Source organism: Cucurbita pepo, chromosome LG03 (assembly GCF_002806865.2).
Source record: "Cucurbita pepo subsp. pepo cultivar mu-cu-16 chromosome LG03, ASM280686v2, whole genome shotgun sequence".
NCBI lineage: Eukaryota > Viridiplantae > Streptophyta > Magnoliopsida > Cucurbitales > Cucurbitaceae > Cucurbita > Cucurbita pepo.
The window spans coordinates 3,405,242-3,420,041 of NC_036640.1; the positions used below are offsets into that span (position 1 = coordinate 3,405,242).

Consider the following 14,800-nt stretch of genomic DNA (forward strand, 5'->3'; position numbering starts at 1 on the left):
TCTTCTTGTTTTTCAGCTCATATTGATTGCGTAATAGTAATGTTAGTTTTAAGCTGTTGATTTTGATATTTGTGGCCGCCATTATGGAATAATCAGAACGAACAATAAGCGAATTGATCCACTTGGTGATAATCCGTAGAAGCCATGGACAAAAGGTTCGATGTAATATATAAGTTTTTATCAGTTGTTCGTGTCATTTTTTTCGTTTTATTTGACGATAATCTGGTAATTAGGTGATTTCTGTGCTAATCATTTCACGAAGAAGTGAGGAATTTTGAATTCGCGAGAATTTTGAATGCGTGGAATTTTTACTCAGGTGGTTTATAAAAGTATAAATTCATCTTACTATGCATGAATGATGAATCATGAGCAAGGGCCATTTCTGTAGCAAACAATATCGTATATAAATTCATCTTACTATATCCAAGCAGCCTACACCGCGTAAAATTCTCTCCCAACTCTTCATCAGTGACTGTATCTCTATCTTTAGGACCCCTTTTTGCAGCATATAGCAATTCATTTCTAAGCAGTATACCATAGTTTTTTCTTCTATTTCTAAGTAGTTTACGATGTGAATTTTTCTTTTCTGTAATCTAATTAATCTTTAGCTGCTGAGCTTAGCAAGAATCGTGAGCCTGAGCTTTCCCTGGATTGCCAGACTGCAAGCAGTCAATGGCAGGGACAGTGGAGGTTTTCAGTTCACCATATGCCTTCCAACAGAATGGTTCGTTGGAGCGGCCACTCCCCTCAAGCTGAATGGTGTCTAATGTCACACCTGTGCATGGAAGGCTGTCACTGCAGGCTAAATGGACTGGCGTTGAAGTGTATGTTCCTCTTATGTTTACGTAGTTTACCCCTGAAATTGCTACTGCAGAAGATCCGTTATGGCAGCTACCCCCATCGCAGTAGTATTGGTCTATCATTATTGGAGTTTTAACGTCTGAAACTTGAATGTTTGAGAACAGTATGCCCTGTACTAAACCCGAACCCCCCTGCAATGGGAAAGTCAAATGCCCCTTTGTTAGCTGTTGAAATTTACTAGCAAGAAATTCTGTTTGGTTTGAGAAAGGGAGTTTTTTTGGCAAACAACAGGGAAAACTATGTTTAAATAAAGAAGGGTTTGTTGATGCCTTTTTCCCCTGCTTTTACTCTCATACATTTATTACCATGCTGGAGAAAATATAGAGGAGTAAGGTTTTATATACCTGCCATGTTTTTATTCTGACCCCATTCATTGTATTCTGCAGTTTGACGTCGCGGACTGTGACATTGGAAACACATGCTTTTGTTTGATCGCGTCCTAGTCCTCCGATGCTAATTCCATGGCCTGGTCCACAGTTGACATTGTGTATGTATACAGCTGAGCTTCCCGTTTGTATGGATATACAATCATCTCCTGTAGTTCAATTGTGTAGTTATATACGTTCCATAATGCTACTGATATTTAAATTCCATTACTGGAAGAATTTCTTTCCTTTGTCACATCAGCATAGTTCTTTAGGGAATAAGGTTCTACTGGGAAGTTGAGTTTAAAGGCTGCTGTTTGGTTTTTAGTGATTACATGCTCGGTTAATTGTTCCTGGATGAGTTGCTTTTTCAAAACAACTGAAGTTCATCTTCCTTCAAAATTACTGTTTGGCAAATAAGGATCAACTTTCTGACTTTCAACCAATTGTATTACCTTATATTTATCTACTTACGTAAAGTTGGAATACTTTTTAAAGTAAAAACTCTCATGCTAAAGAAATCCTTTTTTGCAGATAATACTCAAAATTGGGAATTACCACAAGCTAGATTGCTGTTTGAAATGATCACATTCTGAGAATTCTGCAGGTGAATTCCATCTGTGTTTGGGCTGTCACCTGGCGATGAAATGGTTAATGAAGAAACCTGAACTGATGTGCAACTATCAAATTTCAGGTGAGCCTGTTGGCTGTTTTGGATGGTTATTCCAGAGACCGTCACTCCATCACTTCCATAGAACCTAAGTGCCTGCACAATAATGATAGAGTCACAAACAGAAAACTCTTTTTGATCCATTTGTTCTACTATAGTCAAGTTTAAGCCACGTCCGTACAGTTGGTTTGGTGCTTGGAAGTTTTCCACTACTGCTTTCCTTGTCCTGTTTCATGAGGTTAAAGTTGTGATTGAGAAGCTGTTTGACTTGAAATATGAAATACTTTTGATTTTTATCTGACTTGGTTTACAAAATTACCAAATTTTCGTCGGTAGGATCATATGTGGGCGAGTCATTCCACCAAACCGAGCCTTGTCCATCAATAGTACCTGTACCTTTCACTGTAATCCCTTTGAGTTTAGTGAATTCAATCCATTGTAAGAGACCTGAACCCCAAGCACTAGGGCTTGTAGGAGCGATGATTTTGCCATCCAACTGCATGTCAACATGAGAAATATACTTTAAAATGTGCATCAAGAAAATTTTCCTCTTCAGCATTAAGGAGCTTTCTGGAAATTCTTTGTAGAACAGTTTTTGTGATTACAATCCTTCTAAAACATTAGGTTACTGTTGCACTTAAAAACAGTTTTGAAATCAACTTCCAAAACTGACTTCAGTGTATTGATATTGACCTGAAACACAATGTTTGGTTTGCAATTAGGACCGGAGAACGAAATGGGGCCAACGAGGAACTCGGACCCCGAGGGAACTTCTACAGTTGATTTCTCTGCATTGCAAGCTGATTCCCAAGCTGCCTGAAATGCCTGGTATGCATACATTGTCAAGAACTTCTGTAAGTTTTCAATTCTGTGAAGTATAAATGCTGCTTGTAAAATTTATATGTAATGTAACGAATAAGTGAAGCCTAAATTCACCTTAGTGTCATCTGCCCTTCCATCACCTTTAGCTCCAAAGTCCAACACGTTAAAATTGCCTGAACCACCTTTACTAGCATCACCTTTACTTGCTAGTGAGGCTCCCACAACATCCTCACTCCCAACATGGCCACTGTCCATCAACCCCGACGAGCTGCTGCCTCCACGGTGACGATGAATGTGCCCGTGGCGGTAGCCTCCAGTTTTTCTATGTGCCCAATGCTTGCCTCCTCTAGCTTGGCAATTTTGCAAACTAAAAGACCAAACAAAAGCACAAATGAAAGCAATAGTTGCCAGACATTTTAAATTCTTCCCACCCATCTCCATCTCAAATAGGTAGAGAGAGAAAGAAAGAGAGAGATAGAGAGAATTCTGCAAGTATGATTGACAAACAGAGAAGATTAGGCTTGTATTTATAGGTTGAAAACTAGTTCTATGTTGGATATACTATTCACACATGAGCTCCACAGTTCAAAAGACAACTTGAGTTGTGACAAAACGCCCTTTCCACAGTTCAATCTTCTTTTTTTTTTCTTTTTCTTTTTTTTCTTTCAATCAAGCTAATCCATTTTTTATTCTATCTCATTTGGATTAATTGAATTCGGCGGCCGCCTTCTTCCTTAAAATCCAAGCTAAGATTTGTGGCAAGAACACGCCAGGAGAGAAAAGATACTGTAGACACACCATTAAGGACATTGATACACCACAAACCAATACAGCCAAATCAATGAGAAAATATATTTTTGCACCGTCTAATGAACTCTTTTAGTTTGGAATTGTTGATTGGTTGCACGTGAATGGCAGTTTTTTCCCCCCTTTGAGAGTAACTTCTGCTATATGAAAACAAAACAAAAAAATATATAGTATTACAGAATATTATTAGCTTAAGTTTTCGGTTCCTATAATTATTCAGTTTGGTGCCAAATCTTGAGATTGTGACTTTAATCCCATATCACATCATTTCTTTCGTATAATTCAACGATCGCAGGTTGAAGGATCAAACCATTAATCTTTGGAATTTGTCTTATCCATTGAGGTATACTCAAATGGGTATCTTTCACCCATTAATCATGAAGTTTTTAATTATAGTATTGATTTAATTTGGTACTGATAGAGGTTGAGATTATGAGTTTAAACTTCATGAATGTTGTTTTCTATTATTCTTCATGCTAGTAGTCTATGTAGTAGGCCTTGTGAATCAAATTTAGTGTTCAAGTTGCATGTGAGGGAGCGGATTAAGTCGTTTTAAAGTCAAATGGATCATGATTACTCAAAGTTTTCCTGCTAGATTCATTATGGTCTATAGTATAAAAAACGTCAACCAATTTAGGCTCACACTTTTTTGCTGTGTACTGAACCAAATATAAAAAAGTTGGTTTGGTTCGGTTATATTTCATGTTTGATTTTTCTTTTTAGTGTTTTGGAAGGCTACTATCTTTTATATATATACACACACACCACACATATCGAGGTCATAATTGGATCGGGTGAATTTTTTCCATCATTATAGATGGAGCTACCAAATATTCGCATGACCAAAATCTGTCTTGCCAAGTCCCAATAGTCAACCCTAAACTTTAATAAATAAAAATATCGTACTTAAATTTGCTTAATTTATTGAAATTGTTCTTAAATTAGGTAATCGGAACAAATAAAGAGTAAAAAGCTCGTTCATTCCTTGGGTGATCCCTTGCTCTCACGTTCCCGTGTTTCCTCGTCGTTTAGGATGGTGAGTGAGATTTCTACTCACTGCAGTCACCCCCCGTGGTTCTTCGCACCTGGATAGTACCAGGACTTTTGTGCTCCGACCCTTGATCAAATAAACTCCTTATGACCCACAACTCAAAACGAGCCTTGTATATAATATAGTTTTTTAATAAATTGAATAATAAGAACTGAATTTATTCGTGCGATACATCATATCAATGGACACTTTTTTTTTTCTTCCTATGTATCATTAAAATAATAAATAAACGTGCATGGACACGAATAAGGCAAAAATTAGCTGTTTAAATTAATAAAACCAATCTTCGATTCAAAATTTATAATTTTAAAGCAAGATTTGCAAGTAAATGATATCATTGGACAGCTAGGTTATCCTTTATGCAGATTTTGATTGACACGTGTATGTGTGTATAGTACTATTATAAGGTACAAACTTTATAATATATGCTGACATTAAAATCATTGTTTAAATGTATTATTATTATTTTTTTGGTTAGGACCAATATCGAAGTGACACCACGACCGAGAAGGGTATGAACGAAAAAAAAGCTCCAACGTTGTGGATAGTTTGTGCAATTTACAATAATATTTAGCCTCGTAGTTGTTGATTTAGGTTAAATTATAAAATTAACCTCGTAAATCGAGATGATCGGATTTATTCAATCATAAAAACCATGTTCGAATAAATTTTATTTTTAAAATACTTATACATATTTAAAAAATAATAATTCAAATATAGTTTTTTTAGTCATATATCATTAATTAACATAAATAATATTAATCAATATACTATATAACAAAAAAATAAAAAAAAAAACTTTTCCCCTACATTTTTTTTTGTTGTTAAATTCAACCAAATTAAATAATAACATATGATTTCTATTATCTATAACACTTATTTTTCCTAATTTTTCTAAAAATAATTTAGAGTAAAGAAAATACTCGTAATTTAAATCATATAAAATTTAAAATAATTACGTTATTACATCAATAATATATTAACTTTGGTAATCACACGATTTACTGTTAATTTAACTTAATTTTTCGAAATTAAAATTGGAATTTACGACTAATTATAGGGAAGAATCTAAGGCTCCAAATTTTCAAATGGGTTGAAAATGAATTGGAATTAGCAGAAAAAGAGGTACCCGAAAACGGCGCCGTATGACATGCAAAATAAAATAAATAAATAAATATAAAAATATATATATGCATGTGAATTGGCCGCCGTGTCAACGTAAAACCGTTAAATTCAGTTCATCCCGGATCTCTTGCCTTCTCTTCTGGGATGGGTTCCCTCTCTCTCTACCTTAATTTTATTTTAATATTTCTCAAGATAATTATTTTAAAAGTAATTTATTTATTAATCTATTAATAATTAAAATAATTAAAATAATAAATCTACAATGGTAAAACTCGTTTTAAATGTTATTTATCTCTAAAATTTAAATTTTTTGTTTATAAATTTCAATTATAATTGTAAATGCACTTATTAATAATTTTCAATTCGGTCTCTTATTTATTTATTTATTTATTATTATTATTATTATTTTGTCCTTTCATGCTTCCATTGTTATACATGTGAATTTTGAAATTTTGAGCACAATAATTTATTTACATGATTTTGACAGACGAGAAATATGGACAATATTCTTAATAATTAATCAATTTGTACAAAATTAAAAAATTATATATATATATATATATATATATATATTTTGTGTGCGTGGGATTTTTTTTGTATATATAAAATAATAGTGAATTATGGTTGAAGCTGTCTAATATTTATTTATTTTTAAATGAATATAATAAATTAAATAATATTGACTAGTAACGAGCGTGACAACGATAATCCAACATTTTTCGAGTAATACTTTATAATTAATTAATTGCACAAATTTTTGTGTAAATTATTCTTTTAAAATTGTGAATTGTGATTTAAGTTTCAAAAGTTGAATATTATTCATATTTTATTTATTATACAAAATTAAATGGAATAAGTTATATAATATTGATGTTTACTCATTATAATTCATTTATTGCCTGTAAAATTCATATTTTTTAATTTTAAAAAATATTTATAAATTTTATACTTTATCGCAAAAATAACCATTATAGGTTATAAAATATTATTTCTGCTTGTCTGGGAGGGATGAAACAGTTAAAATTTGTTTCAAAAATACCAAATTTTAATATTGTTTTTAAAATACTGTTGAATTTTAAAAAATTTAATTAACACATTTCCTTAAAAAAAAAAAAAAAAAAAAAAAAATTGTAGTATGTTTATGAAATTTTAAAAGTAACATTAATATCATCTACCATTATAAAAATTCAATAGTATTTTTTTTTGTGTGATGTTCCACGATGGTTGGGGAGGAGAAGAACAAACCACAATTTATAAGGGAGTGGAAACTTTTCCCTAGTAGAAGCATTTCAAAGCCTTGAGGGAAAGCTTGAAAGGGAAAGTCAAAGGAAGACAATATCTGCTATCGGTGGATCTGGGACGTTACAAATGGTATCAGAGCTAGACACCGGACGATGTGCCAGCCTTCTTGTTGTTCCCCGAAGGGGGGTAGACACGAGGCGGTGTGCTAGTGAGGACATTGGGCCCCAAAGTTGTGGATTTGAGGGCGGTCCCACATCAATTGGAGGAAGGAAAGAGTGCCAACGAGGACGCTGGGTCCCGAAGGAGGGTGGATTGTGATGTCCTACATTGATTGGGGAGGAGAACAAACTACCATTTATAAGGGTGTGGAAATCTTCCCCTAGTAAACGCGTTTTAAAGCCTTGAAGGGAAGCCCGAAAGGGAAAACCCAAAGATAACAATATCTGCTTTTTCCCTTCAAGGGAAAGCCGAAAGAGAACACCTCGCGGTGGATCTGGGCCGTTACTTTTTTATTATTTTTTTAAATTTTGAAGATGTTTTTGAAGTTTTAAAAAGTTGAAGGGTATTTTTTAAATAAAATATTAACGTTACTCCAAATTTAGAAAGTTTAGAGTTTTTTTTAGTTAAAATATAAAATATAAACTTACCTTTTAAATTAACAGTTCAGTCTCTCGAGTCATATCAAATTTACGGCGAGCGTTTTAACCATGGGAGGGTAAATATGGAAAAATGATAAAGTGGTGCATTCATTACTACATTTGGGCCTCGAGAAAGCCCAATAAGAAATGCAAAATAATGGGCCCTCCAATTGGATCTGGAATTCAAATTTCTATCGCATGAGATATATGTCGTATAAGTCAATAACATTTATTTGTCAAATTTTATTTTTTATCCGACGTGGCGGAGTAAGAACTCGAATACTTTTGACCTTTTGACATACAGCTTATCCCAACCACAACTCTTGAACCAGTAGAGTTCGCAACAACACGTACTGCAGACTTGACTCTGGATGTCGATCACGATGATGGTTTGGCGATCATATACCGAAAGATTGAAGACCTGTTGAAAGGAGGTAAACCACTAGGACTGGAGGCGCGCGAGCTCGAACAAAAAGTGGTCGAAACTGCATGCCATCAGCGCGGATGAACTGAACTCCTTTGCTGGAGTCCATGTACATATCAACTTTATATTATATTTATACACACTTTGTTCACGAGTGAAATATTTAAACATATGATATTTTAAAATTAATGTTATTTTTAAAGGTTACACTAACCATCCCGTTTTCATAAACTTCTAGAAAAAAACTAAAAATATTAATAAAAATGTTAGAATATTTTTTTAAATATTTTTAAATAATTGAAATACATTCCGGAACTTTTAAAAATATCGTATTCAATTAAATGTAATTTAAAAAATAATTTTAAAAGTGGGAGATATTATTGAAATGGACATCTAAATTAATAAAAATACTCTTAACTATGAAAAAAATAAATAAATAAAAAGTTGAAAAAATTATTTAAAAAATACCTTTAATTTTGAAAAGTTCCAAAAATATCTTTAAATATATATAATATATTTTTTAAAGATACCAATTTTAAAAAATATTGATAAATTTTAAAAATAATGTTAAAAAGTTTTGAAGATAATTCATCTATATATTGTCTATAAATATTTTTTATAAAGATAAATAGTATTAATATTATTTTTAAAATTTCATCGATATTTTTAAATATAACAGTATTTTAAAAATAAAATATATATTTTTAAATAAAGTAAAACTTTTTATAAAGTTCAATAGTATTATTATTATTATTTAAAATTTAAAATTTTAAATAAAATACAAAATTTATGAATATTTTTATTAATTTAGTCTATTCTCAATAAAATATAAATTATTTGTTTCAAAGCATCCAGATAAAGCTGACCAACCTGACCCCACTCATAAATATTGCATATGGAATATTCTTTTTTAAATAAAATAAAATAATTATCAAACAAAACCTAACCCAGCTCAACTTGAACTTGGAGATAATGACTTTGTACCATAGTTAGAGAGTGAAAGTGAAATATCCAATCCGGAGATTCGACGGCGGAAGACACCAATTTCCCATCCCTTCATCGGCGATTACATAAATGGTTCTCTGATTCTCTCCGGCGACCATCTCTCCGCGCTTCTCCAGTTTCAGAAGCGCGACAGAGAGATTTCGCATTACAACTCGGCATTTTTCTCCGAGTTAATTTCATCCAACGAACTCATTTTTCGTAGGTACGTTTGTTTTTTCCTCGCTAATTTTCGTTTCCGAATTCTCCAGATCTAGAAATTTTGATTTTCAAGTTTTGATCACTTTTTCCCTTTCGACGGCCCTGTATTTCTGTTTTGATCGCTCGTAAAAAGTAGGATCGAGTGTTCGATTTCATTTGCATGTGAAATTTCTTAGTCTTCGAGTGGTTTGAATCGGATGCTTGAGAAACAACACTCATACCGGATTCGATTCCGTTTCTGTTCATCATTTCTGTTGAAAATTAGGCATTCGATTTGTTGGGGATCGGTTACGGAAGGGAAGACGAAGAACCTTCCTTAGGGAGAGAAGAAAGTGGTAATAAAAAAAGTTTTTATTATTGTTTATGTTTATACAAATAATTTAATTAAAATAAGGGGAAAAAAATATCAATTTTAACCCTAACTTTTTGTCAAGGTGTATATAATAAGGTGTAATTTGCTCATAAACTTTTATAAAATGTTGCAATTTATACCTTGTGACACATTTCATGGGAGAAATTGTTGATATTCTTATGTACATCGAATGAATTATACATCGTATTCTCGGTATGCAATTGATTAGACTTAGACGAATACGATAAGTTTTGGTGGAGTTATTTAGTAGATGGTCTTTCGCATCTATCGAATTTAATTTTTTTAAATTAGTGAGTTTTTACGATGTTATTGCCGTTAAAATTTGCGGGTAAATTATCATAATTTGAATAGTCGATGACATTAATAATTTGAATAGTTGATGAAATTAAAAGTTTAGGGTAAAAATTGATAGAGCGAAATTATAAGCATATATTAAATATTAGTTAAATTATAAGCGGGTTAGATTCATTATCTAATTTCTATAATTCAAGGGTCGTATTGTAATGAATTAAAAAAAACGGTTTGCAAGTTTTTATTTTATTTATTTATTTTTAATGAATTCTAACGGCATCTCTTGCCTCTCAATGTTTAGTTGTATTTGTTTGCAGCTTGAAGGCCCCATCTTCCACCAAATCATAGTCCACCAGGACATAAGGATGGTATGTGTATATGAAATTCCTCTCTCAAACAACATTCTAAGCAATAGTAATTTTTAGTTGACTTAATAAAATATTAGGGGTAAAATTGTAACAGTTCGAGCCCACCGCTAGTAGATATTGTCCTCTTTGGGCTTTCCCTTTTGGGCTTCCCCTCAAGGTTTTAAAACGCGTCTGCTAGGGAGAGATTTCTACATTCTTATAAAGAATGTTTCGTTCTCCTCTCCAACCGATGTGAGATCTCACAATCCACCCCTTTTGGGGCCCAGCGTCCTCGCTGGCACTTGTTCCCTTCTCCAATCGATGTGGGACCCCCCCCCAATCCACCCCCTTCGGGGCCAGCGTCCTTGCTAGCACACTGCCTTTTGTCTACCCCCTTCAGGGCTCACCCTTCTCGCTGGCACATCGCCTAGTGTCTGACTCTGATACCATTTGTAACGGCCCAAGCCTACAACTAGTAGATATTGTCCTCTTTGGGCTTTCCCTAAAAAATTTTTAAATGCGTCTATTAGGGAGAGGTTTCCATGCCCTTATAAAGAAGGTTGCGTTCCCCTCCCTAACCGAGGTGGGATCTCACAAAAATTGAGTAATTCAAAATATGAGGGACTATTATGTAAATCTTTTCTTTTAAATATCCAAGCAATTAGCCCTTTCTTTTCTCCTTTTCTCTTTTTACTGTTTGGTTCAACTCTGCTTGTACGTTATTTGGTGTAGGCTGGGGACGATTTTGGTGTTGAAGTTGATAACATTGACTGGGACACTGAAGATGAGCTAGAAATTGAGAATATACCTTTAGCCTCTCATGCGAGCTTACCGTTTCCTGGTGTCGAGGAAAATATGGTATTTTACGTCGACATTTGTAGTAAAGTTTGTCCGTGTTAGTTTTCGGTTTGTTAAAAAACACTAGACAATATTATTTTGACAATGTCAAGCTTAGATTGATGCATAGGATTTTGTTGTGTTACTAATTCTAATTTATCTTTTTTGTTTTCCTCACGAAGGGAAGCTCATCTGCAGGTCCTTCGAACTCGAAGATAGTCGATCAATTTATTGGAATGGGATTTTCTGCAAAAATGGTTTCCAAAGCTATCGAGGAAAACGGTAATTTCTTATTTGTTCATTTAATAGTTTTTATAAGAAACGAAACAAGATTTTTAGTAATTTCTTATTTGTTTTGATGGACTATCCAGGAGAGGAAAATACGAATTCTATACTTGAGACTCTCCTCACGTTGTCGGTGAGTTTCTCAGATGACGACATATTAGACTGTCCATTTCGTATTTACTTAGCCTAAGGAACTGGATTTCACGTGTCTGGGACATTGTTGAGATCTCAACCAGTCGTTTCGTAAGATACTCGAAGATCGTTCCCTAGAAGTCGTCATGACCTTCTTTTCTTATACATCTATCACTGACTTGCAACTGTCACCTTCTCTTTCATATTTATATATGTTGAGATCATTTCCTTTTCTTCTGGCAGGCTCTTGAAAAATCTCCTCCGAAGCAGCAGCATGTCGATAGTGACGACTCGTTTTCAGATTACGGTGGAAGTTTTCTGGATGATTTTACTGATACAGACAGTGATTCTGAAAATGAGGTCGGTTGTTTTTCTTTGGTTTCATGGAGCAGATTGCTTTCTAGTCATTTTGTGATATGATTGGAGAGTTCATCCTCCATTTGTCCTTTCGCGAAAAGGGCCGATTTTTATGGCTTGTCGGGTTGTGTGCTCTATCTTATGGTATCTTTGGTTTGGTCCCTCGGGCTTCGACGTCGATGAGCTTTTGTAATTATTCTATAGGTTTTATTTTGCTCAATTAGAGCCTTTTCCTTTAGGGGCTTGTCTTTTATATATATATATATATATATATATAGGAACCTTTACCGAATGAAAGAATCAGAATCAGATATTCCTTTACCAGAGCGGAAATGAAACCGAAAACTAATAGGAAAGAAGCCATTGACTGCAAGTAGATTTACAGGATCAAGTATAAACCATATGGCTCGTGTCAGATATACAAAGCTAGCTAAAGGATTTCTTCCAAAATCTTGAGTCGACCCCCTTAAAAGACAGGGAAAAGATTTGCCCGCTAAAATGCCCACCATTCGTGGCATTCTTTCCTTCATTCTGAGAAGGTGTTTCATTAAAAAAAATTGAGTCAATGTTTATCCCTCCTTGCTACTCAACGTTTCATGGTAGCTCGGTTCATCGTGTTGGGGACTGCAAAACCGGTATCTGATGCTGGTATTTTCACTATATGGGAAAACTTTTGTACTTTCTTTTTTTTTTTGTCTCGGTCCATGGTCTGAACGAGTCGCACATACACCCTAGTACATGTTCCTCGACGCTGAGGGCATCCCCGAAGGGCGGGCGATTTGGTGATATTTCTGATTGGCTGTCTTGTGTTTCTAATAAGTTGTTTAATAGTTGGCATGTTGAATTGTATACATAATGAGTTGGTTTAGATCAATCCTAACCGGATGATTATGAATTACTTCTATATTCGATGCTACTCAATGTTTCATGATAGTTTGGTTCGTCGTGTAGGGGACTGCAAAACCGGTATCCGATGTTGATAACAAAAGGATGTTCTTGGTGGACATGGGATACTCTGAAGATGAAGCTTATGCAGCAATAGAGAGATGTGGTTAGTACCTCCTTGTAGGACTTATAGATCTTTAATATCTAAGCATCACTTCTCTGAATTGTTCTAAAATTGGCAGGTGTGCATTCCTCAATTGCAGAGCTGACAGATTTTATATCTGCTGCTCAAATTTCAAAGGCTGCAGATGTTCTTCTTGGTGATCTCCCTGATAGGGTAACTTTTCTGTCTTATCAAATTCTTGATCTTAAAGCTCTGCACGCGTCATAACGGAAATGAAACCCGCTTAAACGTCTCTGCTGATATTATTTGAACAGCCAAAGCCGACGAATCTCAATGCCTGCAGTAAGCTCAAAAAGAGAAGGCATTGTGATTACGAGCCATGGAAAAAGAAGAAGCCGAGGTGCCTTGACGACGACGACGACGAGACAATTCGTTTGCCAAACCCAATGGTTGGGTTCGGGGTTCCGAATGAACTGTCTCCTACGGTTCACAGAAAAATTCCAGAAGCAGCCATGGGACCTCCCTACTTTTACTACGAAAACGTGGCGCTCGCTCCAAAAGGAGTATGGAATACAATTTCCCGCTTCTTATACGACGTTGAACCCGAATTTGTTGATTCCAAATATTTCTGTGCTGCTGCAAGAAAAAGAGGCTATGTTCATAATCTCCCAATACATAACAGATTTCCTCTTCTTCCTTTGCCTCCCCACACTGTTCATGAAGCATTTCCTTTAACAAGGAAATGGTGGCCTTCATGGGATTTTAGAACACAGTTAAATTGTTTACAAACTTGCATTGGAAGTGCTCGATTGACCGATAGGATTCGTAAAGCTCTTGAAGATTACGATGGCGAACGGGATCTGCCATTACATGTGCAGAAGTTTGTCGTAGAACAATGTCGAAAATGGAATTTGGTTTGGGTCGGAAAAAATAAGGTTGCCCCGCTCGAACCCGATGAAGTAGAAATGCTTTTGGGATTCCCCAAGAACCATACTAGAGGGGGTGGAATCAGTAGAACAGATAGATACAAGTCTCTTGGCAATTCATTCCAGGTACCGATCATTTCGTCCTCCCGAGTCTTATCGTACTAGATCACACTGAATTATCTTTTGAATACGACCCGATTTAATGATAGAAATTGACTCACGTTCGACGGTTGTGATATCTTACGACATATTTGGCTACAACATTGCATTGTTTCAGGTCGACACCGTGGCGTATCATCTCTCGGTTTTGAAGGACATGTTCCCAGGAGGAATCAATCTCCTCTCGCTCTTTTCTGGTATCGGAGGTGCAGAAGTGGCACTTCATCGCCTCGGTATCCCGCTTAAAAATGTAGTCTCGGTCGATATCTCGGAAGTGAACCGGAACATTGTGCGAAGTTGGTGGGAGCAAACAAACCAAAAAGGTACTTTGATTGATCTTGCTGATGTGCAAGAGCTAGATGCAGATAGGTTACAATACTATATGAACTTATTTGGAGGTTTCGATCTCGTAGTCGGAGGGAGCCCTTGTAATAACCTTACGGGTAGCAATAGGTACACTCGAGATGGACTCGAGGGCAAAGAATCCATCTTGTTTTATGACTACTTTAGAATCTTAGATTTGGTCAAGTGTATAGCCACCAAAACTGAATGATTTGATTTGTAAAGCCTCTTTCTGCGGTAAAAAAACGTGGTGTTCTATAGAACAAAGTAATTTGGCTCCGTAAATAATTAACTGTTGGGAGGATGAGGCTTTAATTCTATCATTATTTAGCTGGCCTGTGCTGTTCAGTCTCTGTTGTACACTATATTTTGCTTTTAGAACAGCCAATAGCGCCACCCCGGAACACGACAGCCCTATTATAGGAAGCCATCAGCGCCACCGTGGGGTTTCGTAAAGATTTTGGACATCCGGTTCCGGAGTTAAGTCCATCACATGAAATATGAATGCTCACCAAATTTGGTGTTAATCGGACG

General features: G+C 35.0%; 2 protein-coding genes across 6 annotated transcripts; one reads left to right on the forward strand and one right to left on the reverse strand.

Moving 5' to 3' along the window:
- Nucleotides 1-617: 617 nt before the first annotated feature.
- On the reverse strand, nt 618-3,159 carry LOC111790993 (polygalacturonase At1g48100-like). The gene is made up of 7 exons (XM_023672151.1): nt 2,833-3,159; nt 2,590-2,721; nt 2,216-2,392; nt 2,078-2,122; nt 1,785-1,992; nt 1,206-1,396; nt 618-992 (listed from the first exon to the last, which is right to left on the reverse strand). Exons 1-7 carry the CDS (start codon nt 3,157-3,159, stop codon nt 618-620), a joined length of 1,455 nt encoding a protein of 484 aa, XP_023527919.1.
- Nucleotides 3,160-8,968: 5,809 nt separating this feature from the next.
- Nucleotides 8,969-14,586, forward strand: LOC111790995 (DNA (cytosine-5)-methyltransferase DRM2-like). Of its 5 annotated transcripts, none has more exons than XM_023672156.1 (11): nt 8,969-9,212; nt 9,474-9,543; nt 10,174-10,240; nt 10,952-11,077; nt 11,239-11,338; nt 11,428-11,474; nt 11,717-11,833; nt 12,782-12,881; nt 12,958-13,052; nt 13,154-13,891; nt 14,043-14,477. In XM_023672156.1, the coding sequence occupies exons 3-11, from the start codon at nt 10,238-10,240 to the stop codon at nt 14,475-14,477; spliced, it is 1,761 nt and encodes a 586-aa protein (XP_023527924.1). In that variant the 5' UTR covers nt 8,969-9,212; nt 9,474-9,543; nt 10,174-10,237. The 5 variants fall into 5 exon arrangements, with proteins under 5 accessions (XP_023527924.1, XP_023527926.1, XP_023527925.1 ...); XM_023672158.1 differs by having other exon boundaries at nt 10,190-10,240; XM_023672157.1 differs by lacking the exon at nt 9,474-9,543 and having other exon boundaries at nt 14,043-14,586.
- The last annotated feature ends 214 nt before the right edge of the window (nt 14,587-14,800 follow it).

Coding starts and splice junctions, on each gene's coding strand:
- LOC111790993 (XM_023672151.1), bottom strand. CDS start 3,159: ATGGAGATGGGTGGGAAGAATTTAAAATGTCTGGCAACTATTGCTTTC. Junction 2,722..2,832: donor GAAGGGCAGATGACACTAAG/GTGAATTTAGGC, acceptor TATGCATACCAG/GCATTTCAGGCAGCTTGGGA. Junction 1,993..2,077: donor TTCCAAGCACCAAACCAACT/GTACGGACGTGG, acceptor ATTATTGTGCAG/GCACTTAGGTTCTATGGAAG.
- LOC111790995 (XM_023672157.1), top strand. Junction 11,339..11,427: donor CAAAGCTATCGAGGAAAACG/GTAATTTCTTAT, acceptor TGGACTATCCAG/GAGAGGAAAATACGAATTCT. Junction 13,892..14,042: donor CTCTTGGCAATTCATTCCAG/GTACCGATCATT, acceptor GCATTGTTTCAG/GTCGACACCGTGGCGTATCA.